This window comes from Leptopilina heterotoma, unplaced genomic scaffold (assembly GCF_015476425.1).
Source record: "Leptopilina heterotoma isolate Lh14 unplaced genomic scaffold, ASM1547642v1 Lhet_24, whole genome shotgun sequence".
NCBI classification, from domain to species: domain Eukaryota; kingdom Metazoa; phylum Arthropoda; class Insecta; order Hymenoptera; family Figitidae; genus Leptopilina; species Leptopilina heterotoma.
Genome location: NW_025110956.1, coordinates 967,244 through 994,093, shown reverse-complemented (window position 1 = coordinate 994,093; position 26,850 = coordinate 967,244). Strand labels below are relative to the sequence as shown.

The window sequence follows — 26,850 nt, the reverse complement described above, 5'->3', positions numbered from 1 at the left end:
CTCGTGTAGAAAATTTTTTCACTCGCTTGTATACCTATCCTATCATTAACCTAACACACACACACAAAACACTGCATTACTGACGCGATACAACACGTATTTTGAACCTCTCTTATATGAGTCAAAATACGTGAAGTGTACAAGCAAATTTCAAATTTACTGAATTCTATTGAAAACACATAAAATCCAAGCTTCATTATGAGTTTATTAAACAGTTCAAAGGATTTTTTAAAAAAATTAAAATTTCTCTGAGTTATAAACAATTAAAGTTTTTTACAATGCTTAATTAAAAAATTCATATCTCGTGATAGAATCAATGGATTTTAATGAACTTTGCATTTTTGTAAACCTTAAATATTATAGATTTATTTGAAAAAATAAAAAAACTTATTGTTAAAAATTACTAATTGTTATTGCAAAATTAATTGTTTAATTGCAAAATAAACAATGTTCTCAACGTTTTAGAAAGTTCGTTCAAATTCTATTGGAAAGAGAATTTTATAAAGATTCAATACCCATTTCCAAATTTCGTGAGTCGCAATTGGGAAAGAAGTAATTACATTTTTTTTTTAATTGTATTAATTTGTTAACTTTTATTAAATAAAAAATTATAAAAAATTAAAAACTGAAAAATCGGCCTAGAGGGATGTCTTAAGAATTTATGTCCCTTTAATTTAAAACAAAGAACACTCAAATCGGTTAAAAATTGTAGTCTGTAGACAATTTTGAACAGTACATTGTAAAAGCACTGTGACACTGTGACTGTGTGGACGCGCTGTCAGTTAACGTGCCGCGCGGTAAAAAGACGTACCGCCCGCCAGAAAAAATGTAACTTCTTCTTTCCTAATTGCGGCTCACGAAATTTGGAAACGGGTATTGAATCTTTATAAAATTCTCTTTCCAATAGAATTTGAACGAACTTTCTAAAACGTTGAGAACATTGTTTATTTTGTGCTAGTACACTTCACGTATTTTGACTCATATACTAACTTCTCACTTTCTTCTGCGCTTGTGAGAATCGTTATAAATCAATATTCTTTATTACTTCATCATTTTTTCACAAAATTTCATCTTTAAATGTTACCTTCTATTTCCGTGTACTTAAGGTCAATTTTTAAATTAACAAAGAATGTCATAATAATTTAATTAAAAAATCTCATCAAAAAATAATCTAAGTCCGACTTCGGGCATCTTTGACCAGAATTTAGCAAGGGTATCTAATCAGTGATTTCTAATCTGAATTACCTCTCTAGGTTTTATGCGTAATCTAGCTAGATATTTCTAGTCCGAATTTCCTCACAAGAATCTAAACAGGCTCTAGTCAGATTTTTCCAAACTAGATTTTCTAGCGTGATTCTAATCAGAATCTAAGATTTGATAGGGACACGTAGGGAAATTTCTTCATGGGAAGGTATAAAAACATGTGGTAGGGGAAGTGAAAATTAATTAAAATAAAATCAAAAGTCGAAGCGTAAGGAGAAAGAAAAGTGAAAATTAATTAAAATGAAATTAAAAGTGAAAGTGAAAATTAATAAAAGTGAAACAGGGTTGCCACAAAACATCGATTTTAAAATTCCATGACTTTTCCAGGTTTTCCAGACCATTTTTTAAAAAATTCCAGACCCAAAAATAAAATTGTTTTGGTATGTTTTTAGCTTTACGACAAAAAATATAAAATCCTTCAAGTAAATTGTTAATAAAATAAGTTATTAATTTTTAATTTTATTAATAACAAAAATTTAAGTTAAAATTTGTGAGATTATTTGAGATATTACGCTCCGAAGAAAGGTGAGGAGCAAATCTCTTTAAATTTAAAAATTTAGTTTAGTTCAGAATTTTTCACAATTAAACAAGTATTTTAAACATTTTAATAACATTTTATGAAACTGAAATTACCTACGTTTATCCAATGACAATTTTTTCTTTTGATAATTATTTATTTTAATGTTAGAACCCCTTTAAAAAATTTCAATAGATCGAAGTCGGGGAAATCAGTAATTTTTATTTTTTACACGGATTTTCCAAAAAACCATATATTTCAACAAAATTATTATTTCCTCAGCTCATAAGCAATTTTTTCTTTTACTAATTATTTATTTTAATGTGAGAAGTCATTTAAAAAAATTGTAAGATGATCTATGGCAAGGAAATCAGTGATTTTTAATTATGTTTGTCGTGGATTTTCCAAATATCCCGAAATTTCAACTAAATTATTATTTCCTCGCTTCAGAAGCAATTTTTTTCTATTGCTAATTGTTTATTTCTTAATATGGATGCACTTGTAATTTTTTAAAGGGCTTCTTACATTAAAAAACAATTAGCAAAAGAAAAAATTTTCATTGCATAAAAGTTGGTAACTTCAGTTTCATAAAATTTTTGGGTTTCTAAAATGTATTATGTAATTTTAAAATTATTTAAAGGAAGATATTGACTAAAAGAAACTGAAATTTAGAAATGCCATATTGATTTCAATTGTAAGCACTAAATTTAAAATCAAAAAGTTGTATAATGTCAACTTGAAAACTTGAAATTTTTACGACTCAAATACAAAAAAATTTAGTTTTTAGTATCAGGCTTTATAAAATTCCCTGACAATTCCAGGTTTCCCAGGTTTTCCAGGTCCGTGGCAACCCTGTGAAATCAAAAGTGAAAGTGGAAATGGAAAGAAAAGCAAAAATTAATTAAAGTGAAATCAAAAGTAAAAGTGGAAGTCGATGGGAAAGAGAAGTAAAATTACATAATCAACGCCCCCAGGGTCAGCTTGGGCTATCGGTTCACCTAAACTAGAAATGCAACTTTACCGTATCACAATTGTGATATACTCGTGGAATTTCGTCCAACTTGGAACAGCAAATCGTCCAAAACTTTTTCCTTATATATATATACATACAATGGGTAATTCTTTTGAAAGAGATATATACTTTTTTTCTAAAAAACTAAACAATAAAAGTTTTTAAAATTTTTGAATTTTGTTATAAATAACATTTCAAAACGTTAAAAAATAAAAATGTTAATTGCACAAAATTAACTTTAAATACAAGTGTATTCCTTTTAAATATTATAAGTTTTTATTTTTTAATTTATTAAACTCCTAATTTATTATGTTATATAATGAATTAATTAATTAATTTTATTAATTAATTTTATTAATAAAATTTATTGAGAGGAGGATATTTCAAAACAATCATTAAAAAATTTTAAACAAAACGAAAACGTTTACTCGGAGAAATTATATGGATAGAAAATATATTGTTACCTATCACAGCTAATAATTACGTCTCACAGCTAATATTTTTGCTGTGACAGCTAATTATTAGCTGCCATAGCTAAAAATAATTAGCTTAGCTATATAATAGCAAACTCATTTTTCTCTATGTGCACAAAATATGAAAAAGGCTTCGAAGATAAACTCATTATCTTTGATGAAAAATTATTTTTTTAATTTAAAAATATTACAATATAATTAAGCAGGTTCTTCGCTTGATGCAGCTATAGGTCAAAACAGGAGCAATATTTACTGATTTGACTTACTTGGAAACGGTAAACGTTTGGCAACGCCGAAACGTTGCCAAACGTTATTATAGTGTTGTTCGTATTATCAGAAGAATCGTAAATCTTTTCACAAATTGATTTCTTGTAAATCTCACAGGTATACCTATTATTGACAATTGTTTTAACAGATACACTATGTATGGTTGTTAAATACTTTGTGCGTTCACGTAACTTTCACTTTCACTCAAAAAATTTTCACTTTCAATTTCACCAAAAAAAATGTCACTTTCACGCAAATAATTTTCAATCTCAATTTCACCCAAAATATTTTCACTTTCAATTTCAACAAACAAAATTTTCACTTTAAATTACATCTAAAATATTTTCACTTTCAAACAAAAAAACTTCACTTTCACTTAAAAAGTTTTCACCTCCTCTTAGAAAATCCTCACTTTCAATTTCGCCAAAAAATATTTCACTTTCAATCAAAACATTTTGGATAAAATTCTAAAGTAAAGTGAAAATTTTTTCGTAGAAACTATGAAAGTTAAAATATTTTGAGTGAAAGTGAAAATATTTTCCGTGAAATTCAAAGTGAAAATATTTTTGGTGAAATTCGAAGCAAAAAGTTCTTGATTCGAAGTGAAAATTTCTTTTCGTATTTTCTGAAGTTGAAAGTCAAAATATTTTTTGGGAAATTAAAAGTGAAAATTTGTTTGCAAAAATGAAATTCTTTTAGAAGTCAAAATTCTTTGGGTGAAATTGTGAGTAAAAATTTTTTCATAGAAAGTGAAAGTATTTTTGGTGAAAATGAAAAACTTTTAACAGTAAAAGTAAAGATTTTTTTTTTGGTGATGATAATGAAAAAATTTTGCGTGAAATTGAAAATTTTTTGATCGATAGTGAGAATGTTTTAAATGGAGTTGGCTTCGGAGATGAATTTAAATTTCTACACGGTGAGAGAATATAATATTAAATTTTGTAAATGTATTTTACAAATTGGGGAAAAAGTATGCGACAAAGCGAATTTTTTTTATAAAAAATACCAAATTTTAAAAAAACTTATGTGAAATTTAGTGAAATAATTATATCAAGTATTCAGAATATTAATTAAATTCTAATATAACTTTACTAAATTTCACATCAGTTTTTTTAATGTTTATAGTATTTTTTATAAAAAATTTCGCTTTGTCGCACTTTTTTCCCAATTTGTAAAACACTTTTACAAAATTTAATATATATATTCTCTCTACGTGTACTCACATTGATATTACACTGAAAAAAAAATTTATTTTATTTAAATGGAGAATTAATTGAATATTATCAATTAAATATTTAATTGAATCAAATAATATTTATAATTGGAGTCAATTAAATGGTACTTGCTTCAAATACTGAAGTTACTGGTTCAAATATACCATTAAGTTACTAACTCCAATAAATATTATTAGATTCAAGTGAACATTTAATTGATAATAGTCAATTAATTATGCTTATTTGAATTAAATACATTTTTTTTCAGGGTACTTTAATTAATAATTTACTTATTTCATTTAAATAACAAATATAAGTGACAACATATTAATAAAAGACTTTAAAATATAAATATAATGAACCTCAAGTTATAAAGACACTTATAAATAATTAAAAAACACAATTTTTAATTAATTGAGAATATGAATTAAAAAAATTACTCGGAGCTAGTTGATCCTATATCATTATTCTCGATTTCAAGATTATAGTTTCAGCTGACTTCTATTTTTATTTCATATTCTGACATTTTGATTTGCAAATTAATATAGTTATATTTTTTAAATAACCTCTGTTAATTAAGATTTCAAACGAGAAACAGATGAGTAATGAGACTATCATTAAAAATAAAAACCAGATTTTCAATTATGATGAATACTTCATAATTTATAGAAATCGATGAGACATTAAAATTTGAAAATATAGAAGAAAATAAATTAAAAAATTTTTAAAATACTTTGATGATTATTTTAAACATTGTTTGAGAATATTTATTATTGAAAAAAGTATTAAAAGAAATCTGAAAAACTTGAAGTATCCACCCATTTATGGAACATTTTTGTCGGGCCGTATGCAGATAATTGAAAGCGGATATCAGCCTCCTGTGTGTATGACCATTTCGGCCACTGTATTCATACAGTTTGCTGGTATCTCACGGAGAAGGGTTGGTCCACGGCAGCGCCAGTATGTAGAGATCGCCACTAAATCGGACTGGTCGTGCACTTTTAATTGACAGGAATGTTTAGCGGTAATGAACGCCTCGAATATAAGAAATGGACATGAGGTAAAGAGCAGCCAGCCAGTAGAGGTGGAAAAGCCAGGGAGGCTGGGGGAGAGAGAGAGAAAGAGAGAGAGAGAGAGACAGAAAAGTGCACAGGGAATGAAGCAGCCAAACATGTGGGACAAGAGAGGAGTATAGAGCAGGGAAAGAAAGGGACAAGTGGACAGAAGAGAAAGAGCCCGGAACAGGGAACAGACAGAACCAGATAGAGACACGACGACGGAGCATAAACATCGCTGAAGGGGCTGGGGCCGCGACCGCGCATTCCTCTTCTCGGGCGTGGCCTTGAGGAACGTACAAACGGCCGCCACTTCAAAGAGGGGGTATTCTATGACGCTATAGATCACTCCAACTCCGCCCAGCCAAGTTCTCGTGGGCGGTACGACATCACGCAGGTCGTCTCCTAGCTCCACCATCCGGTGGTTCGAGAACTTCAACTCGGTGCGATTAAACACGATTCTTACCGAAGGTAAGCTCTTTGAAATCGCGCCAAAATTATATACATCTAAAATAGTATTGCACACGTATAAAACTGCTATTCGAATTAGAAAAACTTTATTGTCATCATTAAAGTATCACTTTGCGTAAAGAATATTTTTTCCACATCATAATAGCTAATCTGTTATTAATTTTTAGGGGTACCCATTTTTAGACTACAATTAATCAAACGAAAGGTGATAAATAAATAAGCTGATGATCTGTGTTCACAGTGAAAAGTACTCAGTACTTATTTTATTTAACACCTTCTTCAAAAATTCTTGGACCCAAGGCATCAATATCATCAGAATTTGACACAAAAATTAAGGTCCTTAAAACATTGTAAGTTCCGGACAAAAAATTTTAATTTTTTCGTTAATAATTCGTTAATAAAAACGAAGTCATTTGGACCAAATGTTTAGTGTTTATTTTTTCTCCAACTTTTCGAAATCTTAACGATTTTCTCTTCAGGGAGTCGAAATAAATCAGTGATACAGTTTACATCATCTTTTTCAAATCGTCATAAAAATAAAATTTGTTAATTTTTAACATACCTAAAACCCAAAAACGTTGGAAAACAATAGTAGTTGGAGTCATTAACAACAACGGAAATATAATTCATTCACAAAAAAGAATTTTCATGAATAAACAAAACATTCTTTTCACACAAAACAATTATTTATTAATAAATAAATAATTGAAACACATAAGCAAATAAATAAATTAAACGGATGAGACAAACGAATAAAAATTTTGAACTTGTGTCAACTATCAAGTCACAACAATTTTTTGTTGCGAAAGCTAATTAATTGCTGTCATAAGTAAAAATTAGCTATACACTATAGAAAATTATTGTTTTTCATGATATAAAATTTTATTGCTCTTTAAATATATTAAAGTCAATATGACTTAATATTGATTTACATATATTTAATTTATCGAAAATAGAATTTTTGATGCCTATTTTTGGTTTTTGTTTACTTCTCTGGTGGAACAAATTTTTAATTATAAATATTTTAAATTTTACCTAATATAATTTCTCAGACGAGAATTTATGAAAATAATTTAATTAATGTTCTAGAATTTTATAAAATTAAAAAATAATTTTTAATGAATTTTAATTAAGTATTGAAGTCAACGATCATTCTGAGTTAAGCCAATGGAAAAATTAAAACAATTCCTTTAACGTTTTCAACAGCAAAGCTGTCCTCTTCAGAAGCTGTAATTATTGAAGAACGAATGTAATCAGATGTATAAAAATAAATTGACGAATTTTGTCGAGTGTTGACGAAAAATATAGTGACGAATAAAATTTACGAAACGACAAGCCAGTACTCTCGTGACTGGCGAATAAGAAACTTATTATATATCTATTATCTTATATATTCATAAAATTAATAACGGAGTGTTTTTATATCAAAATATTTAAAATTTGTATTACTTTTGTTTCATATTAAATCAAATGGAGTGTGATTTAATAAAAGGATTGTTATTTTAAAAATACTTTTATTTATTTATTACTCAAACTTTCTCACATGGCAATTTTGCCAAATTGAATTGCTTTGTGAACAATAATTTTATTAAATATTACCGTAAAAATTGCGAAAAATTAAATTATAAGTACATATTTAAAAAAGAAATAAAGAAAATTTGAAAACCTAGTGATAGAATCATTATTATTATTAAATGAATTTTAATTTTAAAATTTCTAATTTAATTAAAATAATTAAAATTAAAAAAAAAATTCTAATTTAATTTTTTTTTCTAATTTTAATAACTGTGAACAGCAAACGAAAGATTTGGAAGTTACCCTAACTTCTCATAACTTCTTGGTAAATTTTCGTATAATTGATGTAATATTCCTAAAATGTCATTTCGAAGCAAAATGACATATAACATCTTAATACATAAACTACTACCTTATTCTAATGTACGATGCATAAAATTTCAGTGAAAATAAAAGAAAAAAGAGGAAAAAATAAGAAAATAAACAAAATCTGTATTTTGAGGTTAGGTTTCAATATTTTGACAATTGTGGAAGAATCGCATTGCCTGCAATGTTGCATTTACGTCTATAGAAAGTGGAGACATTTAATAATTGAATCAAGTACTCACTAACTTTGAAGATCTTCAAAGAACAAGATGTAGTTTATTGGAAATGAGAAATTCACGAGTATCGTTTCGTTCGACTGTAGTACCAACGACGTCCGCTAAATTTCAGCGCCCCCCTTCCCTGGAGGCGTCATGCATTGGGAGGAAGCAGTCGTCCACCTCTCTCTCCCCCCCCCCCCTTCTTCTGATTTTCTCTCTTAAACGCCAGGATTTGAGTCCCGCCTCCTTTCCATGCACACAACTTGTGTTCTCATGGAGTTTAATCTGTCCTGATGGGCCTTTTGAGTTTGGGTCCAGTAGCAAAAGTTCCTTCTTCATGGTTTTATATATCCCAACGGATAGTCATTTAATTAACAACTTATATGAAAAGTGTATTCCAAGTGTGTCTTTATTTTACAATTTTTTTAAATTCCAACTTTTTATCTTAAATTTTAATTCATACTGTTTCATATATGAATTTTTTTATTTTCATTGTTATGTTCTCTTTATTTATTGTTTATCCCGATTGCCTTTAGAGTACTTATTTCATTTATTTAAATGAACTTATTTTATCCGAAGCATTAGGAGAAAAAATGTTAGTTCATTATTTCATTAAAAATATGCAATTTCCCTTTTCATGTAATTACAAATTAACGGAATTAAAGAGAAAAATATTTATTCTATTTCTTCAGAAAATTTTTCTAGAAAACTTTTTCAGGTGAAGACCTCTCCCCCAGAGAATCGTGTTGATCACATTTTTATTATGTTTATCAATGAAAGAACAATCACCCGAGATGGTTATGTGAAATTTTTTTATTTTTCAAATATTCGAATTTTTAACTTTCTACAATTCAATCGACATTTCTAGATTTTTGGGATTATTTTAAACTTCTCTATTAAATTTTCTTTTTAAAATTTTGCTATCGCTTTTTTTATAAATCAGTTTAAAACAAATTTGTCTATACTTTGAAATAGGAGGTCAAATTTTTTTAAAAATACAAAAATCAGATTTTGATAATTTAATGCAGTGGAAATTCTTATAATAATAAAATGAATAATTACAATCAAATTCTCTGATAATTATTTTGGAGTAATAATAATAAAGTAATAAATGTTAGGTAGAATAAAACATAAGGACAAAATTTAATGTCACATCAAAATAAAATTAAGTGTATGAAGTCAGAAAAACGCGTGGAAAAAAGTTTCCTGAGGAATTCAGAGAAACTCTTGCGCTCTGCAAACAGAGTTATAGTCTCCACCCGGTCGGAAAAAAATTGAAATATGTCGGCTTAAATGCTGTGGCTTGGATAAAAGCAAGCGAGAGTGAGAAAGAGAGAGGGCACAATACTTTAACCTAAACTGCAACATTTAAGCGGGTTTATTTCTATTTTTTCCGATCGGTAGAAATAACACATTCATATATACATATAAACCGTTTACGTGTATGCGTAAATTTCTTGCGATTACCACTGGCCAGTTGGTGTGTCACATACCAGCTTATACGCGAAATACTAAATTTTGCTATAGACAGCACAAAAACTTAAAGGTTTTTTTTGCATTCCACAAATTGGTGTTGTAAGTTACAGAATATTTTTTCTGTATAAGTGTTCCATTTGAGAAATTTTCATTGTCATAAATTTGTCGTTTTTTAGCTTCATATAAAATGCGTGTTGTCTAAATCTAAAAAAGCGATAAGTATATACTGCACTGATTGTAATTAGCGTATGTATGCAGTGAGTGTGAAATTAGTGATTAGAGAAATTTCATTAAATCATTATACTAAAATTTTACTGATTAATTATTACTTCTTACACTCTCGGGGTTATTACGTCAGGATATTTTTAAGATTTTTTAATCCCCTCTCCCTCGTAAGATGTTTTACATGCATTAGCGATTTTAAAAATAATATAACCTAAAAATTTGTAATTCAAACTTTTTTCTATAAAAATAAAAAATGAATTGAATAATATAATATAGTTTTAATATTATTATAATTATAATAATCATATATTCTGACATAGGGAATTCAGCGAAAAGTCAGGAATTTTTATTAAAAGTACTGAAAAAAATTAAATTTTTATAATTCATAAGAAAATTCTGAATTTTTGTCTTTCTTGTTTGACTCATAAACAATAAAATTACCACGAATTCTAATACAAAATCTTCAATTTTTTTAATTTCTGACAAAATTTTTTTTTTTAAATAACTTAAATCTTGAACAATTATTATAAAATAAATAAATTATTTAATGAATATATTTACTTAAATACTTCAAAATTAATTCAATTTTAAAAGAGTTGCGTTTACAATTTTCATAAATAAATGAACTTCAAACAGTTTTAATTTGAAATTTTATAAAATTTTAATGTTGAATGAATTTAATTAGAAATTTTAATGAACTTAGATTTTTGAAAAATTTTAATAATTTAAAATCTTCTAAAATTAGTTAAATTTGTCAATGTATTTTTAATTAATAATTAAAAATAATGGATTTATAGAAGAATTTTAGTTAAAAAGACTAAAAAATTGAATTTTGAAGAAGTTACAAATGATTGCAAAAATTCAATTATTTTCAAAAGTAATAAAATTCTTACTACAAAATTCAATTATGTTCAAAATTTACAAAAAAATCTCGACAAAATACCAATTATTATCTTTATAAATAAAAAAATTCTTCTTCAAAATTGAATTATTTAAAAAAAATTTAATAAAATTCTTGTCAAAATTCCAATTATTTTCAAAAATTTTCCTCATTTCAATGGATTTCAATATCTGCTATTTTAATATAGAATTACCCAAAAGAATCCAATTATTTAAAAACAATTTTAATACAATTGTACGCAAACATTTAATTATTTTCTTAATTAATAAAAATTTCACAGGAATTCAATTATTTGCAAATTTTTTATAGGTTTCTTTCTCAGTAATTCCATTATTGTTAGAAATAATAAAACTCATCGCAGAATTTCAATTAGTTTTAATATAATTTTAATCAAATTCCTGGAAAAATGTAATTATTCTAAAAAAAATTTTCTTAAAATTCGTCAAAAGAATTCATTTATTTAAAAATTTGTTAATAAAATTCTTTATAAAAATTAAATTTTAAGAATCATTCAATTATTCAATAAATAATTTACTTTTTTATATAAATATAATTGAATTCTCGTAGAATTTTCTAATAAAAATTTATTTAAAAATGAATTTTAGTTTGAATTTTAGATAATAATAGAATATGAAAATAATTTTTATAAAGTTTTACAGTAAAAATATTCTTATAATATAAAATAATGATTTTAATACCCGATTCTCTTTAATTATTATAAAACATAAAGAAATCACTCCGAGTCGAAGACTCGCAGTGATCGTTATCTTTATGTTTTATAACAATATTTTTAAAGTTGATTAATTTCAAAAAGGTTTGAATTTGAATCTTTTGAAGAATTTTAATTCCTACGGAAAAATAATAATTAAATATTTAAAATATTTAAAAAAGAAATTGTTTTCGAATCATTTTAGAATTAAAAATATTCGTAAATACATATTTAACAGAACATTTTTTCCTTTCTTTTTTAAAAATTCAAAAATTTTCAGTTTCATTTTCAATTAAATTTTCTAATTAACAAATATAATTTATAAACATTTTTTTCTTTATTTTTAAGAAACTTTGAATTTTATTAAAGCAATTGAAATTGAGAAATAGAATTAATGCAAATTATTTCCTTATGAAAATTGAGAATTTTTTACAAAAATATTAAGAAACGGAAATTCCTAATGTTTTTCTTCCCAAAAGAAAAAAATGAGTTTGTAAACAATATTGTTGTTGAGAAATAAAAATTATGCATAAAATGGGTATATTTTCTATTTCTAAATCAAAATTTTTTGACAATTAACAATTTTCTAGTATTTTTTACAAATAAAAAGGAGAATAATTTGCATAATAATTTAGATCAGTCAAACGAAATTTGTTATAGAAAAAAGCATATAACAAACAAAATGGATATATTTTTTATTTGTTAATCATAATTTTTTTTAAATTTTCTAATTTCTAATATTATTTTATTATAAATCATGAAAAAATACCTGCATATTTTCGATTTTCCAAACAGTATTTTTTAAAGAAAAAAAACAAAAGCATACACAGAAACTAACTTCAAACTGCGGACAGAATGAATGAAAGAATACAGAGATTAATGTATAGTTAATAACAGAAATATTGCGGAACGTGAAGGAGCTGATTATAATACTTTTCCACTTTTTATTTAATTGTAAAATTTAATTGTATAATTATACATTAAACAAATATTTTTGTATATATTTCTTGCTTTATCCAAAATCAATGAATCCCAAACTTTATTGAATAATTGTATTACGCTGCCAATTCTCTAAAAAAGGGGTTATCACTTCAGTGTGTTATTTCAACCACAGAATTCATATGAACAGTAGCGCTCTGAATTGAAAAAAAAATTCCATATTAATTGTTAGAAACCCACTTTTGGCGTTAAAATAACACTTTCTTTTTTCTGTGATATTTCAGTTTTCAAGTTAATTGACTTGAAATTAATAATCATTGACTTGAAATCAATAATTATTGACTCGAAATCAATAATTATTGATTCTCTAAATGAATAATTTAGAGAATTTAAAAATCTCCAAATAAGACTAAAAAGTAAAAAGAAATCGTAAATTTGAAGAAGCAGAGTGAGAATGAGAAAGAAAAAACCAGAAAGATCGTCCATGTTTTTCTATCTCACGCCAAAGTTTACGAGGTGATTGTGCATTGGCCTTATAGAATTTCACGGGCAGAGAAAGAACCCCACAATAGAGTGAAAGCTTTATCCAGTTTTTTGATAGTCGACTGTTTAGCGTGACCTTGCCGTAAAGAAGTGGAACTCCGTCTGCTTAGCACAGCACGCAATTTCTTAATTCTACATTTTAACAAAGAGGTCGCACACTGAACCAGACCACCAGAAAAGCTATAAAGCATTTGCCTCGCCCTTTTCCAGAACCTTGTTTTCCTTAACTATATATACATGGTCATGAAGTCGAGTTGTACTACTTGGTTATTTAAAATTGTAAACTCGTCAAAATATACGTTTAGGAAAATTGTTCTTTTCTTTTCATATAGAGTTGGATTTTTTATTTTAAGGGTCGAGGTATATGTATAGAAGCATTCGAAGATAATTCTTCAAATAAATATTAATTTGAATCAATCACATTTGTTTGACTTAATTAATATCGTAATATTGGTTTTACAGCACTTTCAAAAATATCTGTAAGTTTTATGCTATTGAAAATAATTTTTTGATAATAAACATACACTTTTTGAACCTCTGAATTTGACTCTCCAGTTTTCTCAGTGCATTTGTTAACTTTAAAGAAAACATATACTTATACAATCGAATTGTTAATATATAAGATTAATAGATTTATTTTGTTGCCTTAAGAATTTAAATTTTGTGATAACAATAAATCTGTTTAAGCAAACATAAAATTGTATATATCAAACTTCACGAACAACTTTGCTTTACTTTGATTAGTGAAATGTGATTAATATTGTTAATGAATATTCTTCCTAATAGTGGCGAATATTTCAGTATATTCTATATGGACGTCCTATATTAGGTTCAGAGTGAAGCATTTCCTACTGAAATGTTTCTTTATGCATTTCCATTATACTACTATTTGCATCAGTGCACCACAAAAAGAAGCATTTTAAAATACTAAATACTTAATTTCCTTTTGGAAACTTTAAAAATATATATTTTATTTCATCTTCCATCTTAAAGATATCAATGCATTATATATAAGCTTTGATAACCTTTTTCAAAACAAATTAAAAGTAATGACTGCCAAAAGATCTTAAGGAGGGGGGTAAGGTATTTAAATTTCTTTTGATATTCAACAAAAAATTTTAAGTTAACCGATAATAATTAATATTTCCATAATATTGTGTTAAAATATATCAAGCCAATCGAATCAAAATTAACAAAGTTGGTAGTATTTTAGTTAAAATTGTCCAGGCTTCAGGATTCAAGTTTTTTTATTAAATAATCATCTGTAATTGAAAGGCTGGATGCAATAAAGGGACGAACGCGTGGTTAAAAGGGATAATACCAGTCTGGTACCAGTGAGCAGCTCAAGCCCCCAATGGGAAATTTACAACTGGCGTAGTACTGCGCCAGCACTGGCAGCACTGGCGGCAAGGCTGAGAGCCAGCACTGGCATGGCACTGGGATGATAACGCCGTCTGGCGCTGCCGAAGTACTGTCTGTCAGTGCTGCCAGACAGCGCTGGCGCAGCACTGGACCAGTGCTGGCTAAGAATATTGCCGCAATAAATGCAGTATTGTTATTAATTAGTCGTAAATTCATAATTATAAATAATTTAACAACAAAATGGTAAATAATATTAATAAATAGTTATTATTCATAAAATATTTCTCTTCATAAAGAAATTGTATTAAAGATGGAGACTAACAGTGCGGTTATAGTAAATGAAGTAGAAAAAAATTGTTTATAACATTTAAAAATTAAATAATAAACAATTACAGTAAGTGTGCATTAGATTTTCATATTTTAGTACCTAACGATTGGAATCTAGAAATATCGCAAACCTATGAAAATAAACAAAATTGCTGACGAGGGGAATCGAACCTACGACCTACGGACTAACAGACTAACGCTCTAACCACTATGCTAACGACACATGTGTACAGTAAAGTATTAATATCTCAGTATCATTCAGATATACAATTTTACGTAATTCTTAAATTACGTGGTAATTTTTTAATAATTTTTTATTCATAGTAAGAAGTATAATAGTATTTTAATAGGAACCAAATTATTATTGAGATTAAAGTTTAAATTTTGTTTATAATTTTAATTTGTTTAAATAATTTATTATTTACAAAATTAGACAACTGTGTTAAATTGTTATTATTAAATTTAATAAGAATAAAAAAATTGGACAAGTGCGAGTTGTACTCGCACTGCAATGGCGGGTTCCGCACACAAATATTAAAACAATACTTGTAACATTGATCGGTAATTGATAAAATTAAAATAAACAATTAAAAAAATATATTAAAATCATTTGATAAAAAAAATAACTAAAAAAATTAAAGTATTGTATATATCTAATATTGTAAACAATAATAAGCAGAGGAACAAAATTTTCAAAATTATAATTCCTCTGCTTATTATTGTTTACAATATTAGATATACAATACTTTAACTTTTTTTAGTTATTTTTTTTTATCAAATGATTTTAATATATTTTTATAATTGTTTATTTTAATTCTACCAATTACCGATCAATGTTACAAGTATTGTTTTAATATTTGTGTGCGGAACCCGCCATTGCAGTGCGAGTACAACTCGCACTTGTCCAATTTTTTTTTTTTTAGTTAAGAAATTAAAGTCAGAAAACAATCTCTCATTTATTCTCTTAAAATTTCACTCTCTTCCTTAAAATATTTAATGCCACGTGTTTAAACTAAAAAAAATTTTAAAAAATTTTTCTTTTTTTGAAAAAAAAATTAAAAAAAAATTTTTTTTGATTTTTTTTTCAAAAAGTTTCTTAAATAAATTTTTTGTCGTCAGACTGTAATAATACACTAGGATACCAATTTTCAGCTCATTAGGTCAAATAATGTAAAAGTTAGAGAAAAAAAATTTTTTTTTTAAATTTTTTTAGTTTTTCCTTGACAACGCTATGGCCATCATTACATATCAAGTTCTCTATATTTTTCCTGTAATATTCGAGTAAAAATACACCAGCATGCAAAATTTCAGCTCTCCATGTCGAATAGTTTAGAAGTTAAGGGGGGGGGAATGATCACTTTTTATGCATTTTTGACCAAAAATCTTGTTATTTCCTTGACAACGCTATGACCATCACGTCCAATCACATTCGCTATATTTTTCCTGTAATCTACGAGTGAAAATACATATCTGGACCAAATTTGAGCTCTTTAGGTCAAATAGTTTAGCCGCTAGGGGGGGGGGACACGATTTGGCTACGGACAACAGAGTCTCACCAATAGGGTTCCGCCGATACACCGTAGGTGTACGGAACCCTAAAAATGAACAACTGAAAAGTAAAATATTAATTTTTTTCAATAAATTTATATTTATAAACATTTATAAACTTTTTTTATAATCTTTTTCAAGTTTATGTCAAAAAAGCAGTGTTGGCAAAGAGCGTTGTGAACAATTTTTCTATACTCAGCCAGCACTTGCCGCCGTGGCTTGTCCAAGCTTTGGCGAAACAAAAATTCTGTACTGCGCCAGCACTAATTGTCGAGGCTCGGCTAGACTACGCCGAACAATCGTCTGAGTACTAAGCCAGTGGTGAACATCGGCACTACACTGGCATTTCCCATTGGGCCTTGTCACTGCTACCCGACTGGTAGTATCCCTTCCAAGTCTCACGTTCGTCCCCTTATTGCATCCAGCCCTTCAATTTGTTTATTTTTAAATTTAAAATATTTTCTGACGTACACGGAAAAAAATACTAGGCTAAAAACACATGAGCGTCTGTTGTGTATATTGCACGCACACTACCATGCGTGATTAGCTTGGAATCCATCCTATTTTCGCATGGTGCTGTGGCAAAAGTCACAAAAGCCATGCATTTTTAGTAAACTCCTGTGTGATATTTGCAAAATGGGCTCATGTAAAAATCGAACCAATAGACTCCATGCATTATTAGGCTGATTTTTTTTTCCGTGTACCATTTGAAAGAGCTGTTCCTGAGCCATAAGAAATGTCCATTGCGAAATTTTTTAAATTACGCGTATTAACGTTTAAAAATAATGCCAATCTTTTCAAGTATTGTGCTTCTTATCCTTATTAATGGTTGGAACGTTTTTCTGAAACTTTTTTTTGAAGTCCGTGTACGTCACAACACAAAATCGGCTGGATCAATCGTTCTGAAATTTGGTACTGTTTCTTCACATAATTCCTTAGGTATAGGGGAAACTGGGGTAAACCCGCACACTTTCTTTCAGATAGGTAAAAATCTAGGAAATTATTCTCTAAATCCAAGTTAATTTATATCATTTGAAAGCTTATAATTTCTACTAAAAAATAATAATGAGTTTTTGATTTATCTTTTTTATTTTTACTTAGAGAAACTTTTTAATACACATATACCAAATTTTGAAATCACAAATTTTACAGGGTAAATCCGCTCACTTTATCTTTTCCAGATGGAACAGTTTTATTTTTTAAATATTAAAATTTTTCTTATTCCTGTCTTAAGTATGATTTATTATTGATAAACTATGAGTTCTATAAACAATTCTATAAACAACAAACTGGTTTAATAAATAATGAATATAGGTTTCATGAATTACAACTATGGATTTAAATAATGTTATATTTTATTAAGAGAAAGTGAAATTTAGTTACAATTTTTGTTTTAACAAGTCATAAATTTTGTTATTGTTAAAATATAATACGTGAAATTATTTTATTCTAAATTTTAAATTCAAAACTAAGTGAGCGGCTTTACCCCGAGTGTATTTCTCACATTTCAGAATAAATTTAATTAAATCTTTTTAAAATAAGACAAAACTATATATATACTTCGAAGAAGGACATCCAATAGCAACAAAAAAATTTGACAAATAAATTAAGACTCAAAAATAATGATCGAAAAACTTAAAAATCCAAAAAACGTTTTCTTTCTGACACCTCTAAAAACATTTGATCGCCTCTGATTCTATGTTGAATTCATGAAACTAAACGAAAGTTCGTTAATATAAAGTTGAATGTTAAGTACTATTCACAGTACCAATATCTCCATCTTAAGTTGAGTTCATTAGCGTCAAATCGCTAGTGAGCGGGTTTACCCTGTGACCCAATGGGAAATGCCAGTGTAGTGCCGATGTTCACCCCTGGCTTAGTACTCAGACGATTGTTCGGCGTAGTCTAGCCGAGCCTCGACACTTAGTGCTGGCGCAGTACAGAATTCTTGTTTCGCCAAAGCTTGGACAAGCCACGGCGGCAAGTGCTGGCTGAGTATAGAAAAATTATTCACAACGCTCTTTGCCAACATTGCTTTTTTGACATAAACTTGAAAAAGATTATAAAAAAAGTTTATAAATGTTTATAAATATAAATTTATTGAAAAAAATTAATATTTTACTTTTCAGTTGTTCATTTTTTATTTTTATTAAATTTAATAATAACAATTTAACATAATTGTCTAATTTTGTAAATAATAAATTATTTAAACAAATTAAAATTGTAAACAAAATTTAAACTTTAATCTCAATAATAATTTGGTTCCTATTAAAATACTATTATACTTCTTACTATGAATAAAAAATTATTAAAAAATTATCACGTAATTTAAGAATTACGTAAAATGTTAAATGCAGTAAGTAAAGTAATTTAATTTAATTATTAAAAATTTAGTTTAATTTATTATTTATAACGTATCCCTATTTTTTTCTCATCTTTGACTCAATAATTGTATGTCTGAATGATACTGAGATATTAATACTTTACTGTACACATGTGTCGTTAGCATAGTGGTTAGAGCGTTAGTCTGTTAGTCCGTAGGTCGTAGGTTCGATTCCCCTCGTGAGCAATTTTGTTTATTTTCATAGGTTTGCGATATTTCTAGATTCCAATCGTTAGGTACTAAAATATGAAAATATAATGCACACTTACTGTAATTGTTTATTATTTAATTTTTAAATGTTATAAACAATTTTTTTCTACTTCGTTTACTATATCCATTGTTAGTCTCTATCTTTAATACAATTTCTTTAAGAGGAGAAATATTTTATGAATAATAACTATTTATTAATATTATTTAACATTTTGTTGTTAAATTATTTATAATTATTAATTTACGACAGAGTTATGCCAGTGCTGTCTGTCAGCGTAGCTGCCAGTACTGCCAGTGCTGGCTCAGTACTCCGCCAGTTGTAAATTTCCCATTGGGGAGTGGGTTTACTCCAGTCTCCCCTATACCTATGCCTGTGAGCTTTTTCTTTATTTTAAATTAATAATTTTATAATAACAAATTAGTAGATTTTTTATGAAGAAAATTGTCTGTTTGGCTTCCAAGTCCTACAAAAAATTGAAAAATAAAAATCCTCAAGAAATGTCTCTTAAAACAAATGCATTTTGATTTTTTTGTTTTAAATGATTCTGTTGTGAGTTACAGCGTATACTGCAAAACCATATCTTTTTACAGTGTTTCCCTATATAGAATCCATATAGGATATTCTGAATATCCGGTTGCTGTGGGGGGATTAATTTTTTAGCAGTGGAATTTCACTAATTGACAGTCATTTGATTCAACTTTTTAGTTATTTAAAATATCTTAATTGAAGATGTTAAGAGTATCTTGATAATGCTTTACACATTTTCATATCATATTCACTGAATGCTAGTATAATAATTATTTTTGAATCATTTGGTGCTCGACTCTTCATCATGTTATTAATAACTTGATCTAATTAAAATTTAGAGACTAAGCTAAAAATTTATTTGATTCAAAAATAAATAATTACCTTATCAAATACATATTTGTGACGCGCTCCAAAGAAAGGTACCTAAAAAGCAAATGAATTGAAGGTTATGTTCGTGTTAGATTTATATCTTGATTAAACGTTTATTTTTAATTATTTGAATATGAAACCAATTTTCGTTGAATATATTTTGGATTTAATGAAGACTTGAATATAAAGTTTTTCTTTTAATAATAATGGATTCTTTTCCTTCTTTTTTACTCAAAAAATTAAAAACTTAACCTTAAATTTTTTGCTTCTTAGTTACTTTTCTTCGGAGCGCGACACATTTATTTCGAATAACTTTTATTTATACCCTACTAGCAAGTAATATTACAGTAATATTTAAATGTCCGCCTTATGGTCATATTACCGAGAAGTTACCATAATTTCTTCTTTATAATCATTAGATATGCATTTTATTGTAATTTTTATGTGTACGTCAAAAGGGACCACTTCGGCACTATATTGTACTTATCTGCTTATGAGTAGGGGAGTGTGTCTATATATGTATGAGACAGGTTTTGTTTTTGACCCATAAATTGTAAATAGGTAAACGAAATTGTAAATAAAATATACCGTTCGAAAAGTAACTTAAATACGCAACTTTTATTTAGAATTTTTATTTAGAACAATTTGAGCGACCTTAGACCCATCTAAGTTAAAAATTTCACAAACATGTTTAGTTCCACACTCAAAAAAATTTCTAGTAGATTTGACTATACTTTTCAACTACTGTCAATAATTCAATAAAGTCCTCAACTGAATTTAAAAAGTTGTACTGATTTAGCAGTTGTTTTTTGTAATTTAAATTTTTCTAGTTAACTGGACTATTATTTTTTAACTACATCAAAAATATAGTAAAATTAACTACACAAAAATTGTTAGCACAACTAAAAAAGTAATTTAAAGTTTCCACTCAACTACATAATTGTAGTTGAAGATTTCAACTGAATTTTTTTCAGTGCAATGTTAATTAAAATTAAAAATTTAATTAATTTAATTAATTTAATTTTAATTAAAATTGTTAATTAAATTAAATTATATTAATTAATTTTGTTAATTTAAATTAATTATTATTAATTAAATAAGATTAATTGTTTTATTTACGATAAAGTCATGGTTAACGCGCATAAATTAACGTGGAGCACTTTGTTTGGTTTTCAACAATAAAAGAAGGACAAAAATCTGAACCATATAACCATGTAATATTATACCATCAGGCGGTCATTTTAATATAACTTCACTGTAGAAATTAAGTATATCTTAAAAGTGACTACAAAGTTACTTAAAACATTTTATATTAAGATGTTTAGATCAGAAACTTCTTGTATAAGTTTTAAGTAACTTTGTAGTCGCACTTTTAAGATTTACTTCTTTTTGCAGTGTAATATTACTTGCTATTTGGGTAAGTTAAATTAAATGGTATTTACCTTACTCAAATACTGAAATTATTGTACCAGATACAATTTATTTTATTCAAATAAAAATATTTTAAATAATAAAATATTTAAAAATATTTGAATCAAATAAATAATTATTTGATAACAGACAAATTTGAGGCAAATAAATTTTCTTTTCAGTGTAGTTATAGCCAAACGGCAGTTTTTAAGTAATTCAATCATATATTCGAAATGATGCTTTAACGATACGTAGGTATATATGTATATAAAGACCAAGTTAGCATAGAAATGAACCCTGAATTCGTAAAAAGAGACGAGAATGTTCGGTAAGAAGTTTGGGGTTTTAAAGTCGTATGATAAGGAATCTAAATCGTGAATTATCTTTTTATTATATAAATCAAACTACCCCTTTATCGAATCTATAGAAAAAATCGGAAATTCATTCCAATTCTTAAGCTTCAGATCTTCGGAGAGTTAATTCTTTAAGGAGTTGCTCAGCCAAGAAAAAAATGAAAAATTTTTCAAAAAACAATGACGAAAATGAGTATAAAATGAAGAAGAATGCACTTTTATCTTTTGAAACATTTCCACTTCTCCCATAGTAGCTGAGAAAGTTAAAAAGGTCTGCATAGGTTTCCGACGGTCGTCGTCGTGTTCTTCCCGCTCATTCACTCGTGGGGCTTTCCTCCCCTTTGGCGTCTCACCGCAAAGCTCCCTTTCTCGCCAAGTGGACGTGGTTCTTCTCCATCGCGAGAGACACTCTTTCACGAGAGAAAGAGAGAGAGAGTGAGAGAGAGCGCGCGGGGGTAAAGAGAGGGATATATAGAGCGAGTACAAGAATCGCGAAACGAGAGAGAAAATCGAAGACGGAGCAAGTGAGATCGCGAGGATGTGCAAATGCGGGTGGGTGGGTGGGAGAGAGAGGGAGTAATTGTATTCCCCCACCACTTTCGTTTCCGCTGCGACGCCAGACCGTAGTCAGTCAGCGCTGGACCGCCGCCCGCTCGATTTCGAATTTTACGTCGAGTCTTCACTTTCTCATAATAATAAATCAAACTGTGAGCTTCCCGCCCGTGAGTGACAACCACCGAACTATATACACTCAGAGAGAGAAAGAGAGAGAGAGAGAGAGAGCTGTCATTCCGACCTCATAACGTCTAATCATCCTCCTGACAATTTCCCAATTCCCAAGTGATCAATATTCGACTTTTTAACATTTTAGGTTGTTTTCCGATTTTTTCTCTTTTCAAGAATCCCTACGAGTAGTTGACACACCAGTTGATTTGCTTTTGCGAAAAAACATTTCAAAAGAAACAATTTTCTTCTATTCGACTGGATTTTCGTCTTTAATGTGGAAGTTCTTCAAAAACACAGTGAATAAGGTTAACGATTTTACCGCCATTTTTTTGTTTGCCTTTTAATTACAAGAGAGAGCGCATGTTGTGATAGGAACAGAAAAGACATGCTTTGGCATGTGTGTTACGTGCAAAAAAATTTCTCCTGGATTTAAATAACAAGTTGGTGAAAAAAAAAAAAATTAGTGAAAAAAAATTTTCCATTTGTTTATTTGTGAAACGAATGACAAGTTTTTAGAAGTGCTCGTGAATGATGAGAGTTTGGAGGTTATATCAATTATTTGTGACGCTAGATATGTGCTTAAAGTGATAATAACCGGAAGAAATTCAATGTTCTATTAATAAGTAAAGGTAGAAGATTTTTCAAGAAGAAAACTGCAAATTGTTAATAGAGAAGACCTGGAGGCCTCAAGGAAAATCGAGCCCCCCCGCAGGACTCAGATGCCCCGCAGGAAACAGCACGCTCCGCAACGTATGAAATGTAAGGACAATATTGAATTTTTAAAAAATAGTTTCTTTAGAAATAAGCTTATCAAAAAAAAGTAGTTTGCTGAATATTTGTAGAAAAATTCCTTTTTGTTTCAATAAAACTAACACTATTTTTTCTGCTTTGTTATTCGAGTGAATGTCCTCATCTTCATTTTCCTTTATTTACAACCTGCCGGCTTAATTTAAGACCTGGGGTCACTCTCTAAATCTAAATCAGTGCGGAATTTTTACTACATACCGAATAGTAATAAACCTCTGGCTACCTGGATCAGTGAAATTTCATTTATTTGCAGAGAAAATGACTCAAATTCCACTGATTAAAATGAGAAGTTGATTCCTAATTGGAAATTCCTAATTTTTACTGATTCAGATTAAGATCAAGCTACTATAAGTTAAAGCTTACATTTTTTTATTCAATTCACTTTTTTACGATTTCGTATTTTTAATCCCCCACAGCATCTAAACCTACAATAACATTGTCAACATTGCCGTAATATTGTGAAACTTTTCAGCAATTTTGTCAAAGTTGTTGCAAGTTTAGATGCTATGGGGAATTATAAAAAAAAAACACTTTCACTTTTGATTTAAATCTTCTATATTACAACCATTTTTGACCGAATTTTAGCCTTGAGAGTTTAATTTTAAGTATCATAAATTAAAACTTATTCTAGTTTTAAGCTTCAAAATAGGCTACTTTTGAATCATTTTGGTTGTAAAGTGTACAAACTGTTCCAGACCTTATTTCCTCAGTGTTTGTTTCCTACTGAAAGTTTTCATTTTATGAATAATAAAAATTGAGAGTCCCAATCAAAGAACCGGTTATAAGTTTTTGAGACTTAGAATATTCTTGACCTCTAAATAAAAAAAGGATTTAAAATTTCAATTTCTTGAAAACATTTCTTGAAACCAAAATGTTTCTCAAAAAATTGGGATTAAAAACAGTTTAATTTTTGACTTTACAGGGTTTTTTTTTCAATGATTTTGAGCATAAAAAACTTAAAATTGGTTCTTTGATTCGAACCCTCAATTGCACTATTGCCATGCAATTAAATAACAAAAAAAATTTTTATTTAAAAATATTTTCTTCTATCTGGGTCACATTAAGCATAAAAGAAAATTTTAGAAGCGTCTATACCACAGTTTTTCTAAGGATATTAAATTAAGACAAAAAACGAATCAAAAGTGTTGCGAAGCAACATTTTGATTCGTTTTTTGTCTCAATTTGATATCCTTAGAAAAACTGTGACAATTAATTGAAAATTAAATGTCAATACCAAAAACAACTAAAAACAGGAACTGTTTTCACTGACAATCGGTTATATTTCCCTATTTGTCAGCAAACGAAATGATACTTAAATCAAATCAAAAATTGATCCGAATTTTTGCCATTAATTTGATCCACTTTATTATCAATTTGATACTTTCGAGAAAACTGAGTGGTTCTATCACTAATTCAAATTTAAAGTATTTTACATTTTTATTCTTCAAAAGATTTTTTTAAAATTAGAATAAAAATTTACAAAAAAAAAAACTTTTCCAAATAAGCATTTTTTAAATGTAAAAATTCTGTTAGTTCCAACTTTAATTTTTAATTTAATAAAAAAAAATTGCTAAACAGTGTGTGAACTGCGAAAGACCTGTTGTTGAGAACTGAACACCTAAAACTTTTCCGCCTGTTGAATTCAACATCCAAAACTTTTCATCAGCTTTCAAGTAGTTATTGAAAAACAACCTATATATATAAAATCTCCACTTGCATGTGAAGTAGATCCAGTAGGACAATACTTCTCCGCATACATGGGTAAAAAATGATAGTGTTAATGATATTCAGACAATAGTTTTCATTTACCTAATACGATAGGGTTTAACAAGTGCTTCAATCAGATAACAAAAAAAAATGTTTAAATGGTCAAGTATAAGTGAAATATTGAATAAACTGGGTGTTAAAATTCTGCCTCGTAAATGCTTATAAGGAGTAGAATTTTAGCACCTTTTTAAAATAGTTTAGTTAATTTGATTCATTTTTTATTCTTATGTTTATTAAATTTTATTATGTAGAACTTTCTGAATTTAAATCAGTGAGAAAACGTTTACTAATTTTAATTAGTGACTTACTTTTCTGCTTTTGAATTTTTTTTATATATTTAAAGAGCTTTAAAAAATCGCCTCTCGTTACATATTTGTTCAAACAGATTATTTTCACCATAGTCCTATGATATTTTTAATATCTTTTAATTTTAAAAGGAAGAAAATTAGGTGATGACTTGTAAGGCACAGACACAGTTTGCTAGTGACACCATTAATATTTTGTAACAGACATCGAATAACCGAGGTTTTAATGTTTATTAAATTTTGAAATATTTTTTTCCATGTAAAATATATCAAAAGTCTTTCGCCAAAGAAAATAAGATATAAGTGAAAAATAAGTGTGCGGTTAGTAATATGTATAAGTTTATATATATACATAAACTCATCTTCAAGGATGGAAGACCTTTGACATCTTTAAAAAATATGCTGTTGAATCTGTATAACACTATTTAAATACGTTCAAATGTAAATTAGTTATAGCAAATGTAAGTTACTTGATGTAATATTTAATTGTTTTTATAGCATTGCTATTGAAACGAAAACTGCCTCCGTGATTTAAAAGCAGTGCTATAAAATTAACTAAATATTGCATCAAGTAAATTGCACTTGCTTTCGAATGTATGCACATGAAGTGTTATATAGATTCAATATAGTATTTTTTTCTCACAATCAGTGTATTGTAGGTAAATTTTTACTAATTTATATTTAGAAAGTAGAAAACGTATTTTTTTCTGTATTCTATAAAGATTTTATGGAAGCAATTTAAAAATTTCTAGTCCATTTAGACAGAATTATAAGGATTTCAAATTAGTTTAATAACATATAAACCACTTTTTTATAAAGTACTGCAACTTTAGAAAAATGATTTAGTCGACAATTGATCACTGCAAAAATAGGTGTCTTTTTTGATATCTTAAAATAAGATGTAAGATGGAAAAATGGTATCTTACATCTTAAAATAAGATGTTTTCTAAAGCATCTTACTGATATTTAAGATGCTTTATACCAAATTCGGTGTTAAAAAAACACCCAGTTTTCCCTGTGTTTAAATCAATGTTAGTTAAAATAACTATGCGGTATTTTTTTAGTAGAAAAAAGAACTAAAAATATGCTCTGAAAAGCATTAATACTAGCATGGAAGTTAAAAATTAGAAAAAAAATCATGGACTTGGATAATTATTTATTACATACGCGAAATTAAATTTTCGAATTTAAAATGTAAAAGGGTTCTACGAAACAATTTGTAGTGAATTTCAATTATAATAATAATAACTTATAATAAAATTATATGGTCGAAATTTTGGTTGAATTATAAAAACACAGTGATAGAAAATAACACAGTAATGGCGTATGATACTTAATAGGAAGGTGGCTTCGGATAAGTATCTCTGATGGCTCGAAGTAGTGCACAAAACGCAATTTTATTTTTCGAAAAAACAGTTGTCATAGCAATACAAATGAGCCATTAGAAGTATACGCAATATCCAAAGCAAAATCACCTTCCTATACGCGTCGTTACCGTGTAACTTCTCCCTATGTCATGAGGGGTATCCATTCAGAACAGATTTTTCGTATTATAAGACCTCCATTTATTTTTATACTTCAATACCTGGA

General features: G+C 27.7%; 2 protein-coding genes across 4 annotated transcripts in view; one reads left to right on the top strand and one right to left on the bottom strand.

Annotated features, from left to right (window-relative positions):
- LOC122502950 (oocyte zinc finger protein XlCOF7.1) overlaps positions 1–8,483 on the bottom strand; it is a 201,563-nt gene extending 193,080 nt beyond the window's left edge. The window contains exon 1 of one of the 2 annotated variants that reach the window (XM_043613310.1): positions 8,396–8,483. The gene's annotated coding sequence lies outside the window, so the exon portion shown is untranslated. The remainder of the gene's footprint in view (positions 1–8,395) is intronic. The other variant, XM_043613309.1, reaches the window with a different exon arrangement.
- Positions 8,484–22,253: 13,770 nt separating this feature from the next.
- The window catches only part of LOC122502830 (protein tiptop-like), a 357,021-nt gene continuing 352,424 nt past the window's right edge, over positions 22,254–26,850 (top strand). Inside the window, exon 1 of one of the 2 annotated variants that reach the window (XM_043613103.1) lies at positions 22,254–23,140. In XM_043613103.1, coding sequence (XP_043469038.1) covers positions 23,101–23,140 — 40 coding nt within the window. In that variant the 5' untranslated portion in view covers positions 22,254–23,100. The remainder of the gene's footprint in view (positions 23,141–26,850) is intronic. The other variant, XM_043613102.1, reaches the window with a different exon arrangement.